Below are 24,169 nucleotides of genomic sequence, written 5' to 3'. Positions count from 1 at the left end.
TATTTCAAATTTAATCGGATGACTTTGAGAAAAAAGGGTGAGGAAGGGGGTCAAGTTGTCCTCTAATTTTTGGGTCACTTAGAAAGGACACCAGAACTTTTTATTTCCGTTTAAATGAGCCCTCTCCCGATATTCTAGGACCATTAAGTAGATACGATCACCCCTTGGAAAAAAAAAACAAATAAATACGCATCCGTGATCTTTTTTCTGGCAAAAAACACAAAATTCTAAATTTTTACAGATAAGAGCCTGAAACTTCTACAATAGGGTTCTCTGATACACTGAATCTGATGATGTGATTTTAATTAAGATTCCAAGGCTTTTAATGGATGCTTCCCCTTTTATCGAGAATCAAACAAATTTATCATATTCATAACATTTGGTGGGTATAACTAAATTTAATGAAACTTATATATTTGAAATCAACATAAAAGGCCAATCCTTTTGACATATCTATTGGGATCTAAAGTCGGTGTTATAGAGTTTCGATTACAATTAAACTGGGTCGCTTTATACTTACAATTCGTTACTGCGAACTGTTGAAAAATTAATTTTTGATGAACTGATATTTTGATTTAAACGCCATATTATTTTTTCCTTCGTTCTAGTTATAGAGTAAAAAATTATTTCGTACCTTATTTGAGTAAAAAGCCTTACCGAAATGTGAAACATGTATTCATTGGCTTTTTCCCCATTTGTTTTATTTGGTATTTTTAATTATATTTTGTTTGTTTTTTTCTAGCTACATCTCATAACAGTTTCTCAAACTGAGCAAAATTTTTAGTTTATTGACTATTTCGTTCTGTATGTGTTTTCTTCAAGTATGAACTTAATAAAGATTATAAAAAATAATAGTTTAGAGAAAGTGGTTTTTAAATGCCTTCAAAATAGACGAGCTGGCAAAAAGATGAAATGAGCTGACAAAATACTGGCCAAGTGGCAAGTGAACTGGCACAGATTTTTGTCACCGAAGAACAAAGGTAACTTTCCTATTAGCAGCGTTGTATAATCTTTTTTACTTTCTTACTTTTTGTTCGTGTTATGTCCCTTTTTGCTCTCTGTTAATTTTTCCCAGTTCTTCAAACATTATTTTGTAGAGAGAGTTAAAATAAATATTATTATCGATAAGTCTAACTTACTTTCCCATCTTACTTTTACATATTCCAGACCTTATTTCCAAATAATACCTAGTCTATTTAAAATCGCTTATTCCCATTTATCTTATTTAGCCTGTAATAAAAAAGAAAATTAAACAAATTGGTGTTGTAAGAAGTAAATACGAAATACATTTTCTGAAACCTCAGTATTTTCTCATGTTCACTAAGTGCTATCTGTTTATTTCAAAGAGAATAAAATCCCATAAGATTAGCTTGTGTCAAAGAGATATTCCCTTACAAGGTAATAAAGTCAGTATAAAATTCTTTGATCCTTCCAGCAGAATTAGATTTGAAATCAACACAATAATGAGGGATAGACTATTTCGCAAAAATAGGTGGAAAAAGAACTGTTGGTGGATTAACTAAATGGTGCACCGGAAAAATAGAATAAAAAATAGAAGGAAAAATAGAAGTACGAATATCATATTCGTATGAATGGATCACTAATATCACTTAGTAGAATGAAAATGCAAGGTTAGAGAAGTAAAGAAAGAAATGAGCCCCAGTGAAAAGGCTTAAAGGTTTGATTGACAACGACTTGACTTTCATGAGAAATCTTTTGAATTTTTTACTTTTTTTAATCTTAATTTTTCTTTTTAGGTGTAAGCCATTTATTTTATTATATTTAGAATTTTATGAGATCATTTGAATATAATATTTTCACGGTTTCGCTTTGACGTTTTTCCGAAGACGCTCTAAGGTTTTGTTGACAAAGACTTGACATGCATGAGAAATCTTTTTAACTTTTTAATTCTTTTAATCTTAATTTTTCTTTTTGGGTGTAAGTCATTTATTTTATTGTATTGATAATTTTATGAAATTATTTGAATATAATTTTTTGATTTTTTCTTTGACGGTTTTCTCTTTCTCGCGGTTAACTGTTATTCTTTTTTTTTAAATGTTAAATATTTTGGTATGGAGACACCTAGTAAGAGTCGCCCGTTGAAAATTGTGTTTTGCCATTTTTTTCCTTAGTGTAAGGACAGAATAAAAAACTAGTATAATATATTTAAAGATCATCGTAATATTGAATTGTCATACAGGGTGTGATTGTCTTTGCTCTTTCGTTCTTTAGCTCTATTAAATAAAAAAAAACAAGTCTTTTTTTAACTGAAAGCAAGGAGCGATATTAAAACTTAAAACGAACAGAAATTACTCCGTATATGAAAGAAGCTGTTCTCCCCTCAACTCTCCACTCTTTACGCAAAAGTTTGACTCTTTCTCTCTCTTCTACTTTTTAAAACAATAAAAAAAACTTTAGCGTAAAGAGCGGGGCAGTGAAGCGGGAACATCCCCTTTCATATAGGTAGTAATTTCTGTTCGTTTTAAGTTTTAATATCGCTCCTTGCTTTCAGTTAAAAAAAAACTTATTTTTTTTTTCAATTTAATTTTTGAACGTTTTTGAGTTAATGCTTGTTTTGAGTTTGGCTCTCGGCACATGAATAATTAAAAGGAAATTTGCATATTAATTTATTTTTATGACTAAATGGCTTTTTCATAGTTTTGGTCGGACTATTTTGAGAAAAAAAGAGAGTGAGAGTAGGCCTAGTTAACCTCTAATTTTTGGTTATTTAAAAAGGCAACTAGAACTTTTAATTTTCTAAGAGCGTTTTTATAAGTAAAAATATACGTAACTTACAAATTAACTTACGTAACAAACTTCTAAATTCGAATGTTTTTATGACGTATATGAGGAGGTTCACCCTCTCGTTAATACCTCGCTCTTTACAAAAGCTTAAATTTTGTCCTAATTCCTTAAGAATGCAACCCCTGAATCACAAAGACCGTAAAATAAATAATTAAAATTAATAAAATTACTTTAGCGTAAAGAGCAAGGTATTAGGAGGAGGTGAGCCCCTCATATGCGTAATAATTTCTGTTCGTTTTAAGTTTTAAGGCTACTCTTTACTTTAAGTTGAAAATACTTTTCATATTTACTTTTCCATTGTTCTTTAAGAAAAATGCTAAAAAATCCTGCGCCCCTTTATAGAAATTGTCTTCCCCCATTACAAATTGCTCCATGGAAAGTTCCCCCCGAAAAACCCCCTCCCCACAACCAGAAAAATCCCCCTGAAAGCGTCTGTACACTACCTAATAACCATTACTATATGTAAACACTGGTTAGAGTTTGTAACTTGCAGCCCCTCCCACGGGTACTGTGGGGGAGTAAGTCGTCCCCAAAGACATAGTTATTAGGTTTTTCGATTACGCTGAATAAAATGGCAATCTCAGAATTTTGATCCGGTGACTTTGGGAAAAAATTGAGTGTGGGAGGGGGCTCCACGTCCCCATGCAGTCACTTAAAAAGGGCACTAGAACCTTTAATTTCCGTTAGAATGAGCCCTCTCACGACATTTTAGGACCACTGAGTCGATACGATCAACCCTGGAAAAAAAAACTAAAAAAAAAAAACAAACAAAAAACCAAACAAATAAACACGCATCCGTGATCTATCTTGTGGCAAAAAAAAGCCAAATTCCACATTTGGAATTTGATACGCTGAATTTGATGGTGTGATTTTCGTTAAGATTCTATGACTTTTAATAGGTGTTTCCCCCTATTCTCTAAAATACGGCAAATTTTCTCAAGCTCGTAACTTTTGATGGGTAATTTTAAACTTAATGAAACTTACATATTTACAACCACAATTAAAATGCGATTCTTTTGATGTAGCTATTGTTATAAGAATTCCGTTCTTTGAGTTTTGGTTACTATTGAGCCGGGTCGCTCCTTACTACAGTTCGTTACCACGAACTGTTTGATTCTGTAAACTTTTGTGTGTTGGTAAAAAGATTTATATTAAGTGCGTTTTATGATGTTGAGTGAAACAATATGTGGTGTAGAATATAGAGAAAACAAAGGAATGGAAAATTATATACTATAATAATAACGTTGATTTATTACAAAATACAAAACTAAATTAGAGATATATTTGATTTATTCTGGCTTATCCGGGCCTTCCATGAAGTTTAAAGTTAGTAACCGTATACTAACGAGTTCAATTCAACAGAAAGTCGTTCGTTATAAAAAATTTGAATGAATAAATATTTTGGTTAGAAACGAAGCATTTTTTTTTTTGTAATTAGTGCTTGAGTTTTTGAAGACGTTAGATGTATAAGTTTAAGGATTCAAATTCTGTAATTTTCATAGAGACCTCACATGAATACGGAGGGGATAGGTGGGGAACAAAATGCCCTTGTTTTTAGCACTTCAGGGTTCCTGAATACTCAAATATTCATTTTTGTTAAGGAATTCAGCAATTTCTTTTTGGGAGGAAGGAGTATTTCTGGGAAGGAGTTGTGGATAATAAATAACTTAGGTATGCTTATTAAAGAAAAAAAAAATAATTATTCGATTATTTCCAAACTTTAAGAGTTAAACTTCAAAGAGTTAAGAAACTCCCCGTTTACCTGCAATAACTATTGTTTTTTTTTAAGATAAAAGTACTTATTCTATTATTTCTGTGTTGTAGGAAGTAAAAGGGTTCATAAAAATACGTTAGTGTTTACTAGCAGTAGTTACACAACTGCCAGATTTGATGTTATTTTTTCTGAGTTTTCGTCTGCCATTTTCTCTGAATTTTTGCTCTGCTTATCTAACTATTATCCTTTTTTACAATTACCTTTATTCTTTTAAAGTTTTCATCTTTCCTTTGCTTTTTGTCTGTAATCATTTCTGTTAGTTAACTGAAGTAAGAACTAAGTGAGTGTCATACCTTTGGGAATAAAGCGAAAAGTCCCAGTAAATCCTGTCCTCTTGGTTTCGTTTTTAGAACTTTTTCCAGAATCTTCCTGTAATATAAAAAGTGATCTGAATTAAAACTATTTAGAATGCAATAAACATTATTTTTCATTCTGTTTTAGGAGTGACTCCCTCAGGGGTGGTTTAAACCAGAAATTGGCTCACCAGCTTTCTGATACTGCCAAAAAAAAGTACTGACAAAAAAAACTCTATACTTAATGTGTACTTTATATACAATAGTCGTGTACCAGAACGAAAATTGCATAAACAAAATAGTTCAACTAACTTAGTGAATTCTTTCACTATATTTATTGCCTGTTTCTTTCGAGATTTGAAACATTTTAGCCTGCTCTGATAGTGTTTTTATGAGAACATTTTATGATGGCCAACAAGGGTGACAGTTAGGTAGACAAGAGGCGAAGAAGTTGGCACCCTCCCAAAACTTGAATTGCGTGCCTTCTTTTTTACTATTAAAAACATTTTGAAAATTATAAATGCCCCCTAGATTAAAAAAAAGATATCTAATTTATTTTTTAATTTAAAAAAATATAAAAATAAATCCTTGTCCTCCACTAGAATTTCGAAAATTGTTTCCCCTGATGGTCATCATAAATTATTGTTTGCACAGTTAATGTGCAGCATATCAATAAATCTTTACTCTAGTGGAATATATAATCAAGTGTTCCTGCACTGGAAAACGCATCACGGCAAAAAGAACAAACATGAACCGTGGCTAAGGTTATACTTCAAAACTGTCCAGAGATGTAGTCAATTACCCATCAGTAATTACAGAAAAAAGATTACTCTGTATGTGGCTCAGACATGGAATTCTCAACTTTTCATCTTTCACTGCCTTATTTATAACTTTTGACAAAACAGCCCTCGATGTAATTCTATACTGAATAAAGGCTTGGCAATTATTAATAAATACTTGGCAATTATTTAACTCACTTTTCACGTAAGAAAAATACACCTAAGGTACACCACAGAAAAATAAAATGTTTTGCCGATATAAGCTTCATTTTAGTGAGGTTTTAAAAAATAGGAAAAAAAAACAAGAAGCAATAAAGGGCGAGTCAACACATTTCAACTAGCTCCTGAAACAAGAAAAAAAAGGAAAATGAGTCACACAAAAAGAGTAATGTGTAAAAAGAGTAAAAAAGAGTACGAGTAAAAAGAGTACGAGTAAATAATCGGAATGCCATAAGCTGCAATCCTTGAAATAAAAGTTGCATTATTTTGCAGCTTATCGTGAATTCCGGCGCACTACAAAAATTATCACTCAGTAAGTCAGAGCAGCTGTTTTGATTGGAAAAATTTTATTACGGATTTTTTTTTCTGTTTTCTCGCTGACGTAAATCATTCTTTTATTGTTTATCATTATATTCTATTAAAAATGATATTCCAATCTAGTATGCTCTATAGTTACAGTCTATGACCGTTTTTTTCAGACTGAGAGACCGTTTCATCCGTTCCATTCCCTGACTATTCCGTAATTTAAGTTATTTGTTGTACGGAGAAAGAACACTAAATCATATTAAAATAACTTTAAATCGTGGATTTCAAGTAATTAGAGCTTAAGAATAGTTACTTGAAATTATTCAGCACTAATTTGATGCTCGTATGTTCTACTTTTCGCGGTAGACTAGATGAATATCTTCCAGAGGTTGTCGTGATTTCTAAAAGTCGGCTACTCACCGTATCTTCCAAAACATTTGGCTTAGTAATACAAACATATTAAGTTATCTTTTTAACTTTTACCGCCTTCTTTTATCATCACTATTAATGGTACCAGTGTGGTGTCCTGAAGACGGCAGTAAATAGTAAACTTATGATTATGTCTCAAGATCTGTTGACATTGATGGTCCATTAAGACGACAATAAAAGCTGTTCCATTACTTCATAGGAACTATGTTCTGGAAGATCTTTCCATAGTCTAAATTTGATATTGTCCTATCCATGACGAAGGAGTGAATCACATCTTGTTTTGTTCTTCGATCGAGTTGAAATATAAAATAGATTCATCACATAGAGTTAAATCTATTGATAGATTTTGTAGAAGTTTATTTGCTTCCAGGAGGACTCGACTAGTCATTAGAACAAATATACACCATAAAGTTATGTGTTATATACTAAAATTATGCCAAAAAATTGATTTTTTTTTCTTTCCATTTTTCTTCGGTTCTATTAGCCTTATTTACTCTCTCCTCTAAGGTTAAAAATCTGAGATAAACTTTTTCATTTTGGGCACAACGGGAACCACAAAGTATACAAGCTCTGACATAAATATGATGAACAGCCATGACCTATAGAATCTATGTCTCAAGACCTATTCAACTGCGGCAATGAGTTACTTAAGAACGCCTTTATCGCATACATCTTAAAAAAATCGTTTTTAATTTTAAATTTAAACTTTATCGTAAATAGTGGGGTATTTAAGATGGGTCAGTACCCCTTATATCCGGAATAATTTCTGTTCGTTTTAAGTTTTAATGTTGCTCCTTACTTTGAGCAGAAAAATCTTTTTTTTAAATTTAATTTCTGATCGTTTTTCAAACAATATTAGGAAATCCACTCCCTCCGTGGAAAATCCCTTGCCACGAAAAATTCCTCCATAGAAAGCTCCTCCTATGTGAAATTCTTCCCCTGGGAAATTATCCCCCGATAGTTCTATCCTTGCTAAATTCTCCCCCAGAAAATTGCTTGCTTACGATTCAACCTGAAAAATACTCCTTAACATACTTTCATTTGAAGAAAGACTTTTTTTTATTTAATTTCAGATTGTTTTTTTCAGGTCGTGACAGGATTTTCCCTCCATGGAAATATTTACCGGAAATCCCCCTTTCTAATGGAAAGTTACTCCCGCGGAAAATTTACCCATGGAGAGTTTCTCCCGTAGGAAATCACCCCCACGTAAAAATTACCAGAAAATACCAACTCAAAAATTTCCCCCGGGCGATTCCCCTGTAGCATGTTCGGGGGCTCAGGGGGACCATGTCAACCCCAACACATAGTTATCGGACCTTTCAACTATAATGAACGAAATGGCTATCTCAAAATTTTGACGAGACGACTTTGGGGGGAAAAGGCCGTGGAAGTTACCCTCCAATTCTTTTGGTCACTTGAAAAGGGCACTGGAACTTTTATTTTTCGTCCAAAGAAGCCCTCTCCTAATATTCTAGGACTATTGATTTGATACGATAACCCCTGGGAAGAAAAACATTTAAATAAATAAACACGCATCTTTCTTCTGGTCAAAAATACAAAATTTAACGTTTATGAGCATGGGAGCTTGAAAACTCTACTATAGGGTACTCTGATACTTTGAATCTGATGTTGCAATTTTCAATAAGGTCCATTGGCTTTTGGGGGATGTTTCGAAAATCAGGCAAATTTTCTCAGGCTCGCAACTTCTAATGGGTATCATTAAACTTTTATGAATTTTATATATTTAGAATAAAACAGTTCGTGCCGACGAACAGTAAGTAAGGTGGGACCCACCTCAATTTTTGAAATTAACAGATACATCAAAAGAATTTGATTTTTATGCGGACTTCAAATATATAATTGTTATCAAGTGTAATTTTATCTATCAAAAGTTATGAGCCTGAAAAAATTTGCCGTATTTTCAAAAAATGGGAAAAATATCCCCTAAAACTCACAGAACTTGAATGAAAATCACACCATCAGATTCAGCGTATCAGAGGATCTTACTACAGAAGTTTCAAGTTCGTATATGCAAAAATGTGGAGCTTTGTATTTTTTGCCAGAAGAAAGATCACGGATGCCTCTTTATTTGTTTTTTTTTCTCAGGGGTGATCGTTTAGACCCAGTGGTCCTAGAATGTTGCGAGAGGGCTCATTCGAACTAAAATTAAAAGCTCTAGTGCCCTTTTCAAATTACCAAAAAATTGGAGAGTAACTAGGCCCCCTCTCACGCTCATTTTTGTCAAAGTTACCATATCAAATTTTGAGACAGCCATTTTGTTCAGTATTGTCAAAAAATCTAATAACTATGCTTTTTAGGACGAATTAATCCCCAACAGTCCCTGAGGGATGGGCTGTATCTTATGAACTTTGCCCACTGTTTACATATAGTATTGGTTATCGGGAATTATACAGACGTTTTCAGGGGGACTTTTTCTACTGGGTGTCGGGAGGAGAGGGTTACTTGGGAGGACCTTTCTATGGAGGAATTTTTCATGGGGGAAGAGAGATTTTCACGAAGGGGAGGCTAGACATCGCAGCAAAATTTAAAAGACGATCAGAAATTAAGTTAAAAAACAAGTTTTTTCGACTGAAAGTAAGAAGCAACATTAAAACTTAAAACGAACAGAAACTATTGCGTATATGAGGGCGTTCGTCCCCTCGTCAATACCTCGCTTTTTACGCTAAAAGTTTTTCTTAGTGCTTTTTCGAAAGAGCTATTTATTCTAATCAAACGGCCGTTGTGATTCAGGGGTCATTATCAAATATCAAAAGAATTGAAAAAAAATTGAACTTACACATAAAGAGCGAGGTATTGACGAGGGGTTGAACCCCCTTATATACGTAATAATTTCTGTTTGATATAAGTTTTAATGCTGCTCCTTTTTTCAGTCCAAAAATCTTGTTTTTTAAAATTTAATCAGTAATAAATAGTCAATATTATTGACGAAATTTAGTTTTTTAGAGTTTCGGTTACTCTTGGCTGAGTCGCTTTTTACTTACATTTCGATACTGCGAACTATTTGAGAAGCCAAAAACAGAAAGCAAAGGTTGAATGACAAAATCTGCAAAAACAGAATCTTCTATTTGGGCTGATTCATAATATAACCAGATTTAGTACTTTCAAATGTGCTCACCACAAGCTTTTATGCATGAAAATTTGCATACTTTCACAAAAGTGGGTTAAAGGACCCGAAAATGGGACTGTCTTTAAATTTGTGCCTCCTTATAATGCTCTAGGGCTTTATTCATACTGGGTGCAATCGGGTTCTATCATTGGAAAAAAAGGCAAACAATGTTATGTATAAATTGTTTTTTCGTGAATGTTGCAATCTCTTATGGATTCAATCATCCCTGGTAGCCATGGCTATTATTGGAAAAATTAGCAACTGACAATTAAATAGTATAAAAAGTGATAGGACTTTTTGAAGGGGGTTGGGGGGAGAAATATGGTTCTTTAATTGATTACAGAAAATAAAGAGACCACGCTTTTTGCGATAACAGAAAAAAAGGCGCTTTGGCCGATGGCATATAATGTCGATGACAAATTTTGCAGTGACAGAAAAAAAAATTAGACTTTGTCTGATGACAAAAAAACGATGGCATTTTTTCCAAAGACACTTTTGGTGGTACTTTTCGTAATGAAGCTTCAATCAATGGCAAAATGGTTTTGTAGCAAAATTTATATATAAGGGGGTCTACACCCCCTTCTTTCCCATTCCCTGTGCAAAATATTTGGGAATGTGATAATTGTATTTTTCGTAATGCTTCAAGAAGGTCTTATTCATGTGCATTTGCTTTAAACCAATTTAAATATTTCGAAGTGTAAGTGGTAAGTAAAACACTTCCATTAACCAACTGGCTGTGCTTATTGCAGTCAAAATGATTTCAGTAAAACATAAGTCAAGCTTTATCGTAAAGAGTCGGGGGGAGAGAGGGAGGAAAGAAGAATAAACTGGTACTGCAATTTTAATGAAAACAGTAGAAACTTACACACTACAAGGAATTTTTTCCACATTTCGACATTTTTTTGTCTTTGCGATAAACAAAAACGAAAAGACTTCCTCCAAGCTTCGTAAATTATTACAAAACCATCTAATATTTCTAGTCCGGAACCTTCACTCTTTTTTATTGTTAGCATGGTTTTTTGAAGATAGCGGTATGTACAAAACTTTATGTTTATAACTCAAGGTCTATTGGGCATTATGATCCATTAGGTAGACGATGAAAGTTTTCCCCTACTATTCCATCAAAACTTGTGTTCTGGAAAGTGCTTCAAGTCTCTAAGTTAGACATTTCCTTCCCTCTAGTCCACAAAAACACTTTGTTTAAATCGTGTTCGACTTCAAGAAACTGACTAAAAGCGAACTTTGAAAACTTATCAACTTTAATTAGAAGCTTTTTGCTTATGGCTAAAGGAAAAATCTTCATATTAGAGTAAGGTTATAATTGGGCCACAACTTTTCCAACTTGGCGTACTTATTTTTCAGTGAGACAATTTGAAAAAGTATTTATGTCCTTTCAAGAAAACTTTGAAATTCGTATTTAAAATATTAAATGGTCCTATTCTGTCACAACAACTTTTTTTCTGAAACTATTCACTCGGGTGTGGATTACGGGAGGAACAGGGTTGTTGCAAATATGTGGTTGAAAATTATTCGTAAAAATAGCAAAAATGATATGAATTACACAAAATCCTTAAAAACAGTGAGGTATCATTAACCTTTCCCTGTCAGTGCTCAGAAATCAGAGAGTGTGGGCAATGGGCTTCGATGACGTATCCCTTTATTTTGTCCTCATTTTAAGATTCTGAATTATTTTAAATACTTTTTCTTTTAACTAGTAAAATACCATGTTGTTCATTTTAAAAAGAAACTTGGTAAGGTAAAAATAAGAAAAGAAAATGATTTCGCCAAGATGTGTGTACTGAACCAAGCTACAAATACCTCATATATCTTCAAATTCTCATCATGTTTCAAATAAACATCTATTTTTTGTTTATCTTTTAAGGCAAAAAAGAAAATTCACCTAGTTTTTATTTTTCAAGATGAAAGACAGACATCAAACAGTTCGTAGTAACGAACTGTAGTAAGGAGCGACCAGGCTCAATAGTAACAGAAACTCGAAAAAACGGAATTTTGATACTAATATTTACATCAAAAGAATCGCATTTTAATGCTGATTTTAAATACATTAGTTTCGTAAAGTTTAGTCGTACCCATCAAAAGTTACGAGCCTGAGAAAATTTTTCTTATTTTAGAAAATAGGAGGAAACACCCCTTAAAAGTCATAAAATCTTAACGAAATTCACACCATCAGATTCAGCGTATCAGATTCAGATTCAGAGCATCAGATGATCAGAGTCAGCGTATTTATTTGTTTTTTTGTTTTTTGTTCTTTTTTCCCCAGGGGTGATCGTACCGACCCAGTGGTCCTAGAATGTCGCAAGAGGGCCCATTCTAATGGAAATGAAAAGTTCTAAGCCCTTTTTAAGTAACCAGAAAAATTGGGAGGCACCTAGGCCCCCTCCCACGCTCATTTTTTTCCAAAGTCACAGGATCAAAAGTCTCAGATAGCAATTTTTTCAGCATAGTCCTAAATTCTAATAACTATGCCTTTGGGGACGACCTACCCTCCCACAGTCCCCGTGGGAGGGGTTGCAAGTTACAAACTTTGACCAGTGTTTGCATATATTAATGATATTGGGAAGTGCCGTCCCGGCTGAGTGGTTGGCGTGCTGGCGTGGGAATCCTCTGTCTAAGGGGCACGGGTTCAATCCCAGTTGTGACCAGTTATTTAGTCTGGGACGGGGGTCAGTGGCGTGACTCTGTAAGCTCAGCCAGAGTCGAACCAGCTCTAAACGGGTACCTGGAGAAATCTGGGGAAGGTGAGCAGGAAGGGTGTGCGAAAGCACAGGATGGTTGGCCCCCAACACCCCATTGAAATACCTGGCTGAAGGGCTATGAAACAGAGATCAGCACCGCCGGTTTGGACCTTAAGGGTCTAGTACCGTCTTACTTTACTACTTTACTACTATTGGGAAGTGTACAGACACTTTCGGAGAAATTTTTTTGGTAGGGGGAGGGGTTGAGGAGAGGGGGTTATGTGAGGGGAACTTCCCATGGAGGAATCTATCATGGGGGAAAAGAATTTTCCATGAAGAGGGTGCAGGATTTCTTAGCAATTTTTAAAAAAACAATGAAAAAACAAATATGAAAAAGTTTTTTTCAACTGAAAGTAAGGAGCAGCAATAAAACTTAAAACGAACAGAAATTATTACGCATATGAGGGGTTCACCTCCTCCTAATACCTCGCTCTTTACTCTAAAGTAATTTTATTGATTTCAACTATTTATTCTACGGCCTTTGTGATTCAAGGGTCATTCCTAAGGAATTGGGACACAATTCAAGCTTTAGTGTAAAGAGCGAGGTATTGACGAAGGGGTGAACCCCCTCATATACGTAATGAAAACAAACGAATATAGAAGTTCGTTACGTAAGTTAATTCTTAAGTTACGTATATTTTTACTAATAAAAACACTCGTAAAAAATTAAAAGTTCTCGTTGCCTTTTTAAGTAACCAAAAAATTGGAGGGTAACTAGGCCTACTCCCTCGCTCCTTTTTTCTTAAAATCGTCCTATCAAAACTATGAGAAAGCCATTTAGCCAAGAATTAAATTAATATGCAAATTTTGTTTTAGTTATTTATGTGCGGGGAACCAAAATCAAAACATGCATTAATTCAAAAACATTCAGAAATTAAATAAAAAAAAAGTTTTTTTAACTGAAAGTAAGGAGCGACATTAAAACTTAAAACGGACAGAAATCACTCCGTATATGAAAGGGGCTGTTCCCTCCACGACGCCCCGCTCTTTACACTAAAGTTTTTACTGTTTTAAAAAGTAGAGTTGAGAGAAAGAGTCAAACTTTAGCGTAAAGAGCGAGGCGTTGAGGAGGGAACAGCCCCTTTCATATACGGAGTAATTTCTATTTGTTTTAAGTTTTAATGTAGCTCCTTACTTTCAGTTAAAAAACTTGTTCTTTTTATTTAATCCAACAGTTCGTGGTAATGAACTGTAGTAAGGAGCAACCCGGCTGAATAGTAACCAAAACTCTAAAACATGGAATTTTGATATCAATAGGTACATCAAAAGAATTGCATTTTAATACTGATTTTAAATATATAAGTTTAATCAAGTTTAGTCTTACCCATCAAAACTTACGAGCCTGAGAAAATTTGTCTTATTTTAGAAAATAGGGGAAAATAACCCCCAAAAGTCATAGAATCTTAACGAAAATCACACCATCAGATTAAGCATATCAGAGAACCCTTTGTAGAAGTTTCAAGCTCCTATCTACAAAAATGTGGAATTTTGCATTTTTTGCCAGAAGGCAGATCACGGATGTGTGTTTATTTGTTTTTTTGTTTTTTGTTTTTTTTGTTGTTTTTTTCCCAGGGGTGATCTTATCGACCCTGTTATCCTATAATGTTGCGAGAGGGCTATTTTTAACGGAAATGAAAAGTTCTAGTGCCCTTTTTAAGTGACCAAAAAAATTGGAGGGCATCTAGGCCCTCAAAGGTGTGCCCAAAAAGGCTAAGAGCATTGAGGTGGGATATTGGGGAATGTGGAGGTGTACTTTGAACTAGGGTCCGATCGAAATATCGACTGACCAATAATATCGGGCCGATATGAGGATCACTGTCATTATCGGATATCGGGCAATAATATATCTTTTTTCATGCGTAACTTGTTCAGAAGATGGCAACAGGTTTCCTCAGGTAATTTTGCTTGTTCAGTCATTGAAGGTGGAGCCACCTGCTAAGTCTGACCATGGTGGAGAGAGCAGCAGAGATGAGTCAAAGCATATTTGGTGTCAATATACACCTGGTGCAATAATGTTCTTATTGCATGGTGAATTCAAGAACGTACATCTTCTAGAAAATCAACTAAAGAATTAAATAAGCCGTACGATTTGTCTTTAATGAATGTTCACTTCTGTGGGTGAAAGATCCAAGGTTCCTTCGGTTTAAACCATGATATCCAGTCACAGGCACAGCTAAGGGGGATATGCGGTGTTGTAGAGTGAGGAGGGGGAAGGTTCCAAGGTGTCACCGCCGCGTGTCAACACCTGAGAAAATTTACTTCTATATCTTGGTAACTCAGTTTATGTGTCCGCATTTGTTGGCATACTGGATAATTTTGTCGACACATTCTTTAAATTCCTCCTTCAAACTTGAAACTCTAGCTGCACCCCTGTTTCCAGTATGTCTAGCATAGATTTGTTAGTAAGAGACCATATCATATGAATGCAAAGTTGAGTATTCTCATTGATATTTGAATGATTAAAATGCAAACTCCTGCTATTGAGATTAGGATTTGAATAATCAATTTAAATAAATATCTTACACCTTTTCAGTCAGATTAACGAAACAGGCTTCTTTGATTAACTTTTTTTCTTATTTGTCACTTCCGCAAATGTCCGGCATTTCGTTTGTGTGCTCAGAAACTGCCGATAAGAAAAGGTAAAGCAAATCAAACAATTCTTGTAAATGGCCCTGAAAAGTTAAGAGTCTGAGAGAAACAACCCCTAAAAGTCATAGAATCTTAACGAAAACCACACCATCAGATTCAGCGTATCAGAGAACCCTACTGTAGAAGTTTCAAGCTCCTATCTACAAAAATGTGGAATTTTGTATTTTATGCCAGAAGGCAGATCACGGATGTGTGTTTATTTGTTTGTTTGTTTTTTTGTTTTTTGTTTTTTTTGTTGTTTTTTTCCCAGGGGTGATCTTATCGACCCTGTTGTCCTATAATGTTGCGAGAGGGCTATTTTTAACTGAAATGAAAAGTTCTAGTGCCCTTTTTAAGTGACCAAAAAAATTGGAGGGCATCTAGGCCCCCTCCCACTCTAATTATTTTCACAAAGTCAACGGATCAAAATTCTGAGATAGCCAATTTATTCAGCGTAGTCGAAAAACCTTATAACTATGTCTTTGGGGACGACTTACTCCCCCACAGTCCCCATGGGAGGGGTAACAAGTTACAAACTTTGATCAGTGCTTACATATAGTAATGGTTATTGGGAAGTGTACAGGCGTTTTCAGGAGGAATTTTTTGGTTGGGGGAGGGGTTGAGAAGAGGGGGATATGCTGGGGGAACTTTCCATCGAGAACTTGTGATGAGAGAAGAAAATTTCCATGAAGGGATCGCAGGATTTACTAGCATTAGTAAAAAAAAACAATGAAAAAATAAATAGGAAAAAGTTTTTTCAGCTGGAAGTAAGGAGCAGCATTAAAACTTAAAGAAACAGAAATTACTGCCCATATGAGGGGCTCAACTCCTCCTAATACCTCGCTCTTTACGCTAAAGTATTTTTAGTGATTTCAACTATTTATTCTACGGCTTTTGTGATTCAGGGGTCATTCTTAATGAATCGGGACAAAATTTAAGCTTTAGTGTAAAGAGCGAGGTACTGACGAGGGGGCGATCCTAGTCATATATGTAATAAAAACATGAGAATACAAAAATTTTTTACGTAAGCTAATTTATAAGTTACGTAAATCTTTTACTAATAAAAAGATTCGTAAAAAATTAAAAGTTCTAGTTGCCTTTTTAATTAACCAAAAAATCGTAGGGCAACTAGGCTTCCTCCCTCGCTCTTTTTTTCTCAAAATCATTCGATCAAAATTATGAGAAAGCCATTTAGCCGAAAAAAAAAAAAAATGTAAATTTCGTTTTAATTACTCCTCTGCGGAGAGCCAAAATCAAAACATGCATTGATTCAAAAACGTTCAGAAATTAAATAAAAAATACAAGCTTTTTTAACTGAAAGTAAGGAGCGACATTAAAACTTAAAACGAACAGAAATTACTTTGTGTATGAAAGGGGCTGCTTCCTCCTCAACGCCCCGCTCTTTACGCTAGAGTTTTTTACTGTTTTAAAAAGTAGAGTTAACAGAAAGAGTCAAACTTTAGCGTAAAGAGCGGAGCGTTGATGAGGAAGCAGCCTCTTTCATATACGAAGTAGTTTCTGTTCGTTTTAAGTTATTTAATTTTCAAACAGTTCGTGGTAACGAACTGCACCCGACACAATAGTAACCAAACACCCACAAAAAGAAATACAATCTTAACGATAATCACACCAACCGATTCAGCGTCTAACATAGAAGTTTCAAGCTCCTATGTACAAAAATATGGAATTTTGCATTTTTTTTGCCAGAAGACAGATCACGGATGCGTGTTTTTTTTCCCAGGGGTGATCGTATCAACTCAATCGTCCTAGAATGTCGTAAGAGGGCTCATTCGAACGAAAATTAAAAGTTCTAGTGCCCTATTTAAGTGACCAAAAAATTGGAGGGCACCTATGACCCTCCCAAGCTCATTTTTCCCCAAAGTCCCCGGATCAAAATTCTGAGATAGCCATTTTGTTTACCATAGTCGAAAAGCTTCATAGAAATGTCCTTGGGGACGACTTACTCCCCCACAGTCCCCGTGGAGGGGCTACAAGTTACAAACTTTGACCAGTGTTTACATATGTTAATGGTTGTTGGAAAGTGTGCAGACGTTTTCAGGGGGGTTTTTTGGTTTGGGGGAGGAATTAAGGACGGGGGTTACATGGGAGGAGCTTTCCATGGAGGAATTTGTCATGGGAGAAGAGAATTCCAAAGAAAGAGGTACAGGAATTTCTAGCATTATTTAAATTGCAACGAAAAAATAAATATGGAAAGTTTGTTCAACTGAAAATAAGGAGCAGAATTAAACTTAAAACGTACAGAAATTATTACGCATTTAAGGGGTTCACCTCCTCGTAATACCTCGCTCTTTACGCTAAAGTATTTTCAGTAATTTCAACTATTTATTCTATGGCCCTTGAGGTTAATGGGTCATTCTTAAATGGAATTGGGACAAAATTTAAGCTTTAGTGTAAAGAGCAAGGTATTGACGAGGGGGTGAACCCCCTCATAAATGTAGTAAATATATACGAAAATAGATGTTCGTTACGTAAGATAATTCTTAAGTTACGTAATTTTTTTACTAAAGAAAACGTTTATAAGAAATTAAAAGTTCTAGTTGCCTTTTAAAGTAACCAAAAAATTAAAGGGCAACTAGGCCTCTTCCCCTGCTGCTTTTTTCTCAAAATCTTCCGATTAAAACTATGAGAAAACCATTTAGTCAAAAAATTAATATGCAAATTTTGTTTTAATTATTTATGCGCGGAGAGCCAAAATCAAAACATGAATTAATTAAAAAACGTTCAGATATTAAATTAAAAAAAAAAAACAAATTTTTTAACTGAAAGTAAGGAGCGACATTAAAACTTTAAAAAAGAAATTACTCTGTATATGAAAGGAGCTTTTCCTCCTCCACACCCCACTCTTTATGCTAAAGTTGTTTACTGTTTAAAAAAGTAGAGTTAAGAGAAAGAGTCAAACTTTAGCGTAAAGAGCGGGGCATTGAGGAGGAAAAGCCGCTTTCATATCAGAGTAATATCTGTTCATTCTAGGTTTTAATGCCGCTCCTTACTTCAGTTAAAAAAACACTTTTTTATTTTGTTTAATTGGAATCCAAAGTGAATTATTGAGGCTGTTCTTTGGCGTGCAATAGACCAGGGACAAACATGCGAGTGTGAATATGGGCAGAGAATGGGGAGTTTAAACTTCAGGCAAGGTTTTTTTCAGAGGTAAATTTATTGGCAAATTATATCGTAAAAAAGGAGCGAGGGAGGAGACCTAGTTGCCATCCAATTTTTGGTTACTTAAAAAGGCAACTAGAACTTTTAATTTTTTACGAACGTTTTTATTAGTAAAAGATATGCGTAACTTACAAATTAGCTTACGTAACGAACTTCTGAATTTGCATGTTTTTATCATGTATAGGAGGGATTCAACCCCCCCCCTCCGTCAGTACCTCGCTATTTACATCTAAAGCTTTAATTTTGTCCCAATTCCCTAAGAATGATCCCTGAATCACAAAGGCCGTAGAATAAATAGTTGAAATCACTAAAAATACTTTAGCGTAAAGAGCGAGGTATTAGGACGAGGTAAACCCCTCATATGTATAATAATTTCTGTTCGTTATAAGTTTTAATGCTGCTCCTTACTTTCAGTTGAAAAAAATTTCATATTTATTTTTTAATTTTTTTTTAATTACGCTAGAAAATCCTGCGCTCCCTGCATGGAAATTTTCTTTCCCCATCACAAATTCCTCCATGGAAAGCTCCCCCAGCATAGTTACCTCTTCTCAACCCCTCCCCCCAACCAGAAAATCCCCCTGAAAACGTCTGTACACTTCCCAATAACCATTACCATAAGTAAGCACTGGTCAAAGTTTGTAACTTGTAGCCCCTCCCACGGAGACTCTGGGGGAGTAAGTCGTCCCCAAAGACATAGTTATTAGGTTTTTCGACTATGCTGAATAAAATGGCTATCTAAGAATTTCTATCCAGTGACCTTGGGAAAAAATGAGCAAGGGGGGGCCTAGGTGCCCTCCATTTTTTTGAAACTTAAAAAGGGCACTGGAACTTTTCATTTCCGTCAGAATCAGCCCTCTTGCAATATTCTAGGACCACTGGGTTTATCCGATTACCCCTGGGGAAAAAAACAAAAAACAAACAAACAAATAATCACGCATCCATGATCCGTCTTCTGGCAAAAATAAAAAATTCCACATTTTTGTAGATAGGGGCTTTAAACCTCTACAGTAGAGTTCTCTGATACGTTGAATCTGATAGTGTTATTTTCGTTAAGAGTCTATGACTTTTAGGGGGGTTTCCCCCTATTTTCTAAAACAAGGCAAATTGTCTCAGGCTCGCAACTTTTGATGGGTAAAACTAAACTTGATGAAACTTATATATTTTAAATCAGCATTAAAATGCGATTCTTTTTTTGTAGCCATTGGTATCAAAATTCCGTTTTTTAGTGTTTTGGTTACTATTGAGCCGGGTCGCTTCTTACTACAGTTCGTCACCAAGAACTGTTTGAAAATGGTATAGTGCATCCAGGTTGTACATACATCGTATCTGCCAAATAGCATAAATGGCTAAGGGTACCAATTTGAGAATTCCACGCAATGTTGAGGGGGACATTATTCTAAAAAAATCGCTAGTTTCAACTAAAATCTTCCCTTCCGTGGAAACTATTTCCCAGAAATCAAAAGACGCTGAAACTTTCCCCCAGACGATCCCCCCGGAACATATTCACATTCAAAGTTATGTAGACACATAGAAACTAAGACAAATATAAAGAATTTTGGTTAGAATTGGCCATGATATGGGGTGAGTTGGTCATGATATTTCCAAAGGCTAAGTTTGGGGGATTTACAACTATTCTGACAAAAACGGCTGTTTGAAAATTTTATCAGACGTTTTTGGTGAAGAAAGGGGTGGGAGAAGGGGGCTAGTTGCTCTGCTATCTTTTTGGTCACTTAAAAAGGGCACTAGAACATTTAATTTCTATTCAAATTCGCCCTGTCCTAATGTTCCACGACAATTTTCTTATATACGATCATCTCCTGAAAAAAAAAACAAATAAACCCGCATCCGTGATCTTTTATCTCATAAAAGATGCAAAGATCCACGTTTTTACAGATAGGAGCTTGAAGCCACTTCAATATGGTTCTCTGATACAGTTAATCTGATGGTGTGATTTTCACTAAGATTCTTTGACTTTACGGGGGTGTTTCTCCCCTTTTTTGAAAATCAGGCAAATTCCCTCAGGCTGGTAGGCTTTTATGGATAATCCTAAGCTTAGTGAATCTTCTATATTTGGAATCAACATAATAAGCAAATTTTGCATTTATTGATATCAAAATTCCGTTTCTTAAGAGTTTTGGTTACTATTGAGCCGTGTAACTTTTTACTTACAATTCGTTACCACGAACTTTTTGACACTATGTTTTCCGTTCAAACGTTTCAAAAATACCCCAAAGCTAAAACAAAAAAACTCTTATTGTTGCAAACAAAAATGCTTTCAGTAAAGCACTAGTTAAACTTTAATGTAAAGAGTGGAATATTGAGGAGGAGAAAATCCCTTTCCTCATTTATAGAATAGTCTATTTGTGTTTAATATTTTAATATTGCTCTTTTTTAATTTTTTTTTTAATATTGATTTAATCTCATACTATTAAGTTTTCATAGGTAACTTCAAATTGATATTTAAAACAAAAAATACTTTTAGTCCACATTACAAATAGTTCATTGAAGATGATTCATATTGGTTCGATTTAATGCTAAAAAGTCTAAAAAAGGAAGTGGAGTAATCATACCACGGTGACTTCTTTCCAAAATTTTGTGAAAATGCTTCCTTACTTGTATCCCAGAATAGTCATAATACTTGAAAATTGAATCCAAGCTGGGACATTGATTGGTATTATTTTAAAAGTTTGCTTTACAAAAGTAACTAGAAAGTCTAAATGCTGAGAACTAAATAAATAGTTTGTTTCTTCTGCATTTACTCATCAGTGTTTTCTTCTATCTTAATATTAGCCAGATTCAAGGAATAGGAATGATTAACCTGTACTTTCCAAATCGTGAAAAAAAAAAATACTCTAGATAAAGTTTAGTAAGATAAATCCCGCTTTTAATTCCATGAAGACATACTTCATAGCCCAGATTGACATACTTAAACATTTCATCGCAAATGAAGGAAAACTGGAACACGTTCAAATATATTGAATCCAAAAAAGGTAACAAAGAAAATTGAGACTTCCTAAACGCCCACAGATGTTCAGGAAAGAGAGATAATTTTGATCAAGCAGTGTACTAAACCACTTCTCGCCAAATTTTATGTGGGACCAAGAGATGGAAGGTAAATGAGATTAGACAAGATGTAGACAAAAAGGAAAATTAGAAAAACCCCTTCACATAGACAAATAAGAGAAACAAAATGACTTAAAACAAGGCAAAAAAACAAGAAATACAATGCAAAGTGAAACTGAAGGATGTTATTGTGGAAAAGGAAAGGGAGCTAGGATCAGTTAAGACATCCTCTTGTCTACACAAATAGGCTTTGCCTAAATCTGCTTCTTCCCTGTGTTGTAAAATAATAAGAATAATATCTTTTCATCATTATGCAACTCGGTCCCAGACAGACGTGAATATTTTTTATTTGCATTGTATAAATTTTGAGAATTCAGTCGATCGTGCATTTGAAAAGAAAAGCTGTATATGTCATAAGGTACTGCAGGATAATGCTGGAAAAACAAACGGTATTTAAAATGCCGGGGAGGGGAGATATATGGCTTTACAAAAAGACCAATTACCGAAAGTTTTGGTTAACTTGCGATTTTTATTTTAAGTCATCATTTTGGTTCGGGTTAAGATTTTTCCATTTAAAGAGAAAGGATTGGCAATCGATACAAAGAGAAAATATCCAGTTTATATAAGAAGCCGAACGACTAAAAATGTAGAGGGTGGTTTTGCATCCATTCTTATCGAGGTGTCTCTCCCTTCATAAAGAATTCATTGGAAAAATTTACCAGCCCCCATTAGGTTCTGTTTCTTCTTTTATGGATATATTATTGGCAACACTCCAGCTGCTAGAAACACAGAATTACGACGGGATCATTATGAGCAACTTCAACATAAACCTATGCCATCTTTTTAACAGTAATGTCAAAGCCCTACTGACGCTCATGTCTGGATCTACAATCTATCTGTCAATCAGTACACCAGCAAGAGTTACTCAACATACTCATTCAATAATTGACGATATTTTCTCGACTTAATCTCTACTCTCAGGTTCAGTAATCGTCAGTGATATGTCGGATCATTATCAACAAATTCAGCAAAGCCATTTTTGAAAATTAGAGATAATGTGCCGATTGTTAACCTGTGTTAAGAAAATCTAAGGTCACTAAATGTTGAACTTGAGAAAACCAAATGGGATAGTGATATGGGAAAAGAAGATGTGAAAGAAGGTCTCAAAGAATTACATAATATATTGACAACTCTATACAAGGTACATCGCAAAAGCGCTGCCTAAGTAAAGAGTAATCTGGGCACAATGTATTTTTTTTAGGCCAGGGCACTTCGTGTCGAAAAGTAGAAACTTCAAAAAGAGGTCATTCGATTGAAAATGGAATTGGCTAGTGCCGTTTTTAATAGTCGAAAGTGATTGAAGGATAACTAACCTTCCTCATACGCCCACCATTTCCCATAAAACATCCAATCAAAATTTTGATTTGGCTCAACGTAATTAAAAGGTCCACAAACTATGGCTTTTAGGATGATACCCCCTCCACAGCTCTCAGGCCAAGGGTTGTAAGTTTTGCCATGGGGGCATATATGATTTCTTATAGAAAAGTTGGTTGTATAAACTTCGGAGGGGGCTCATTGGATGGGTAATCAGACGTTGTTGTAGCCTTTTTTAAGATTCAAAGTGGGTGAAGGGTGGTTAACCCCCTCCCCCCCCACCACACACACACTCACGTTGTATTTCCTCAAAATGCATCCAATTGAAATTTTTAGATGGCCATTTGTTGTCGTAGACACAACAAAAAAGGCCCTTTCGATTGAAAATGAAAAGGCCTTGTTCCCTTTTTAATAGTCAAAAGTGATTTGAGGGCAAAAACATCCCCCCTGGCCCATCAATTTCAAAAAAACATCTAATAACAATTTGAGATAGCCATTTTGTTCAGCATAGTTGAAAGGTCTGGAAATTATGTCCTTCAGGAAGACCACCCCTCACAGTCCTCAACGCAAGGGTTGTAGGTTATGCCCCAAGGTTTTATAAGATTTTTATAGAAAGCATGGTTGCATAAACCCCAGAGGGGGCTCATTGGATTGGAAATCAGGTGTTATAGTACCCTTATTAAGAGCCAAAAATATCGATAGCAGCCCCCCCCCCCTACACGGTATGCATTCGATATAAATTTCGAGATAGTAATTTGCTCAAAAAAAGTCCAAAGATCATATAACCAGAAAATTGGGGTTGACATAATCCCTCAGAGTCAGGGGCTAAGGCTGTGGGGTACCTTATATGCCACAGGGGCATATAAGATTCTTATGGAAGTGGTGGTCGTGTGAAATTTAGAAGAGGCTCATTTGATTGGTAATTTATAGTTCTAGTTTCCTGTTAAGAGTCAAACATGATGGAGAGCACCCAGCCTCCCTCTCCCTGAAATCCGCTTTTCACGGAACACATTCAGGTGAAATTGTGAGATAGCAGCCTTGTTACGAATAGTCCAAAAATCATATAAAAGTGTATTTAGGGTGGACACTATCCCCCAGAGCCCGTGAGCAAGGGTTGTAAATTACGCCCTGGGGCATATAAGGTTTTATGCAACGGGTGGTCGTATAAACTTTGGATCGGATGGACCTCATTTGATTAGAAATCATAAGTTTTATTGCTCTTTTTAAGAGCCAAAAGTGAATGGAAGGCAATCAGCCCCCCCCCCCCTCCAGGGGGAGACAATCCCCTATCATCACCACATCACATTCGATCGAAATTTTAAGATAGATTTTTCTTTCAGCATTATTGAGAAGTCCAGTAATTATGTCTTTGGATATGTCAACCTCCCCAGAGTCCTCAAGACAAGGGCTGTAAGCTAGGCAATTCGTTTATTGTT

General features: G+C 35.0%; 1 protein-coding gene across 2 annotated transcripts in view; it reads right to left on the bottom strand.

Annotated features, from left to right (window-relative positions):
• The window catches only part of LOC136043753 (suppressor of lurcher protein 1-like), an 840,975-nt gene that overhangs the window by 421,625 nt on the left and 395,181 nt on the right, over positions 1–24,169 (bottom strand). For both annotated transcript variants that reach the window (XM_065728675.1, XM_065728680.1), the window contains exon 5: positions 4,873–4,948. In XM_065728675.1, coding sequence (XP_065584747.1) covers positions 4,873–4,948 — 76 coding nt within the window. The remainder of the gene's footprint in view (positions 1–4,872; positions 4,949–24,169) is intronic.

Source organism: Artemia franciscana, chromosome 2 (genome assembly GCF_032884065.1).
Source record: "Artemia franciscana chromosome 2, ASM3288406v1, whole genome shotgun sequence".
NCBI lineage: Eukaryota > Metazoa > Arthropoda > Branchiopoda > Anostraca > Artemiidae > Artemia > Artemia franciscana.
Note: the sequence above shows the minus strand (reverse complement) of the source record. Positions and strands in the feature narration are given on the sequence as shown.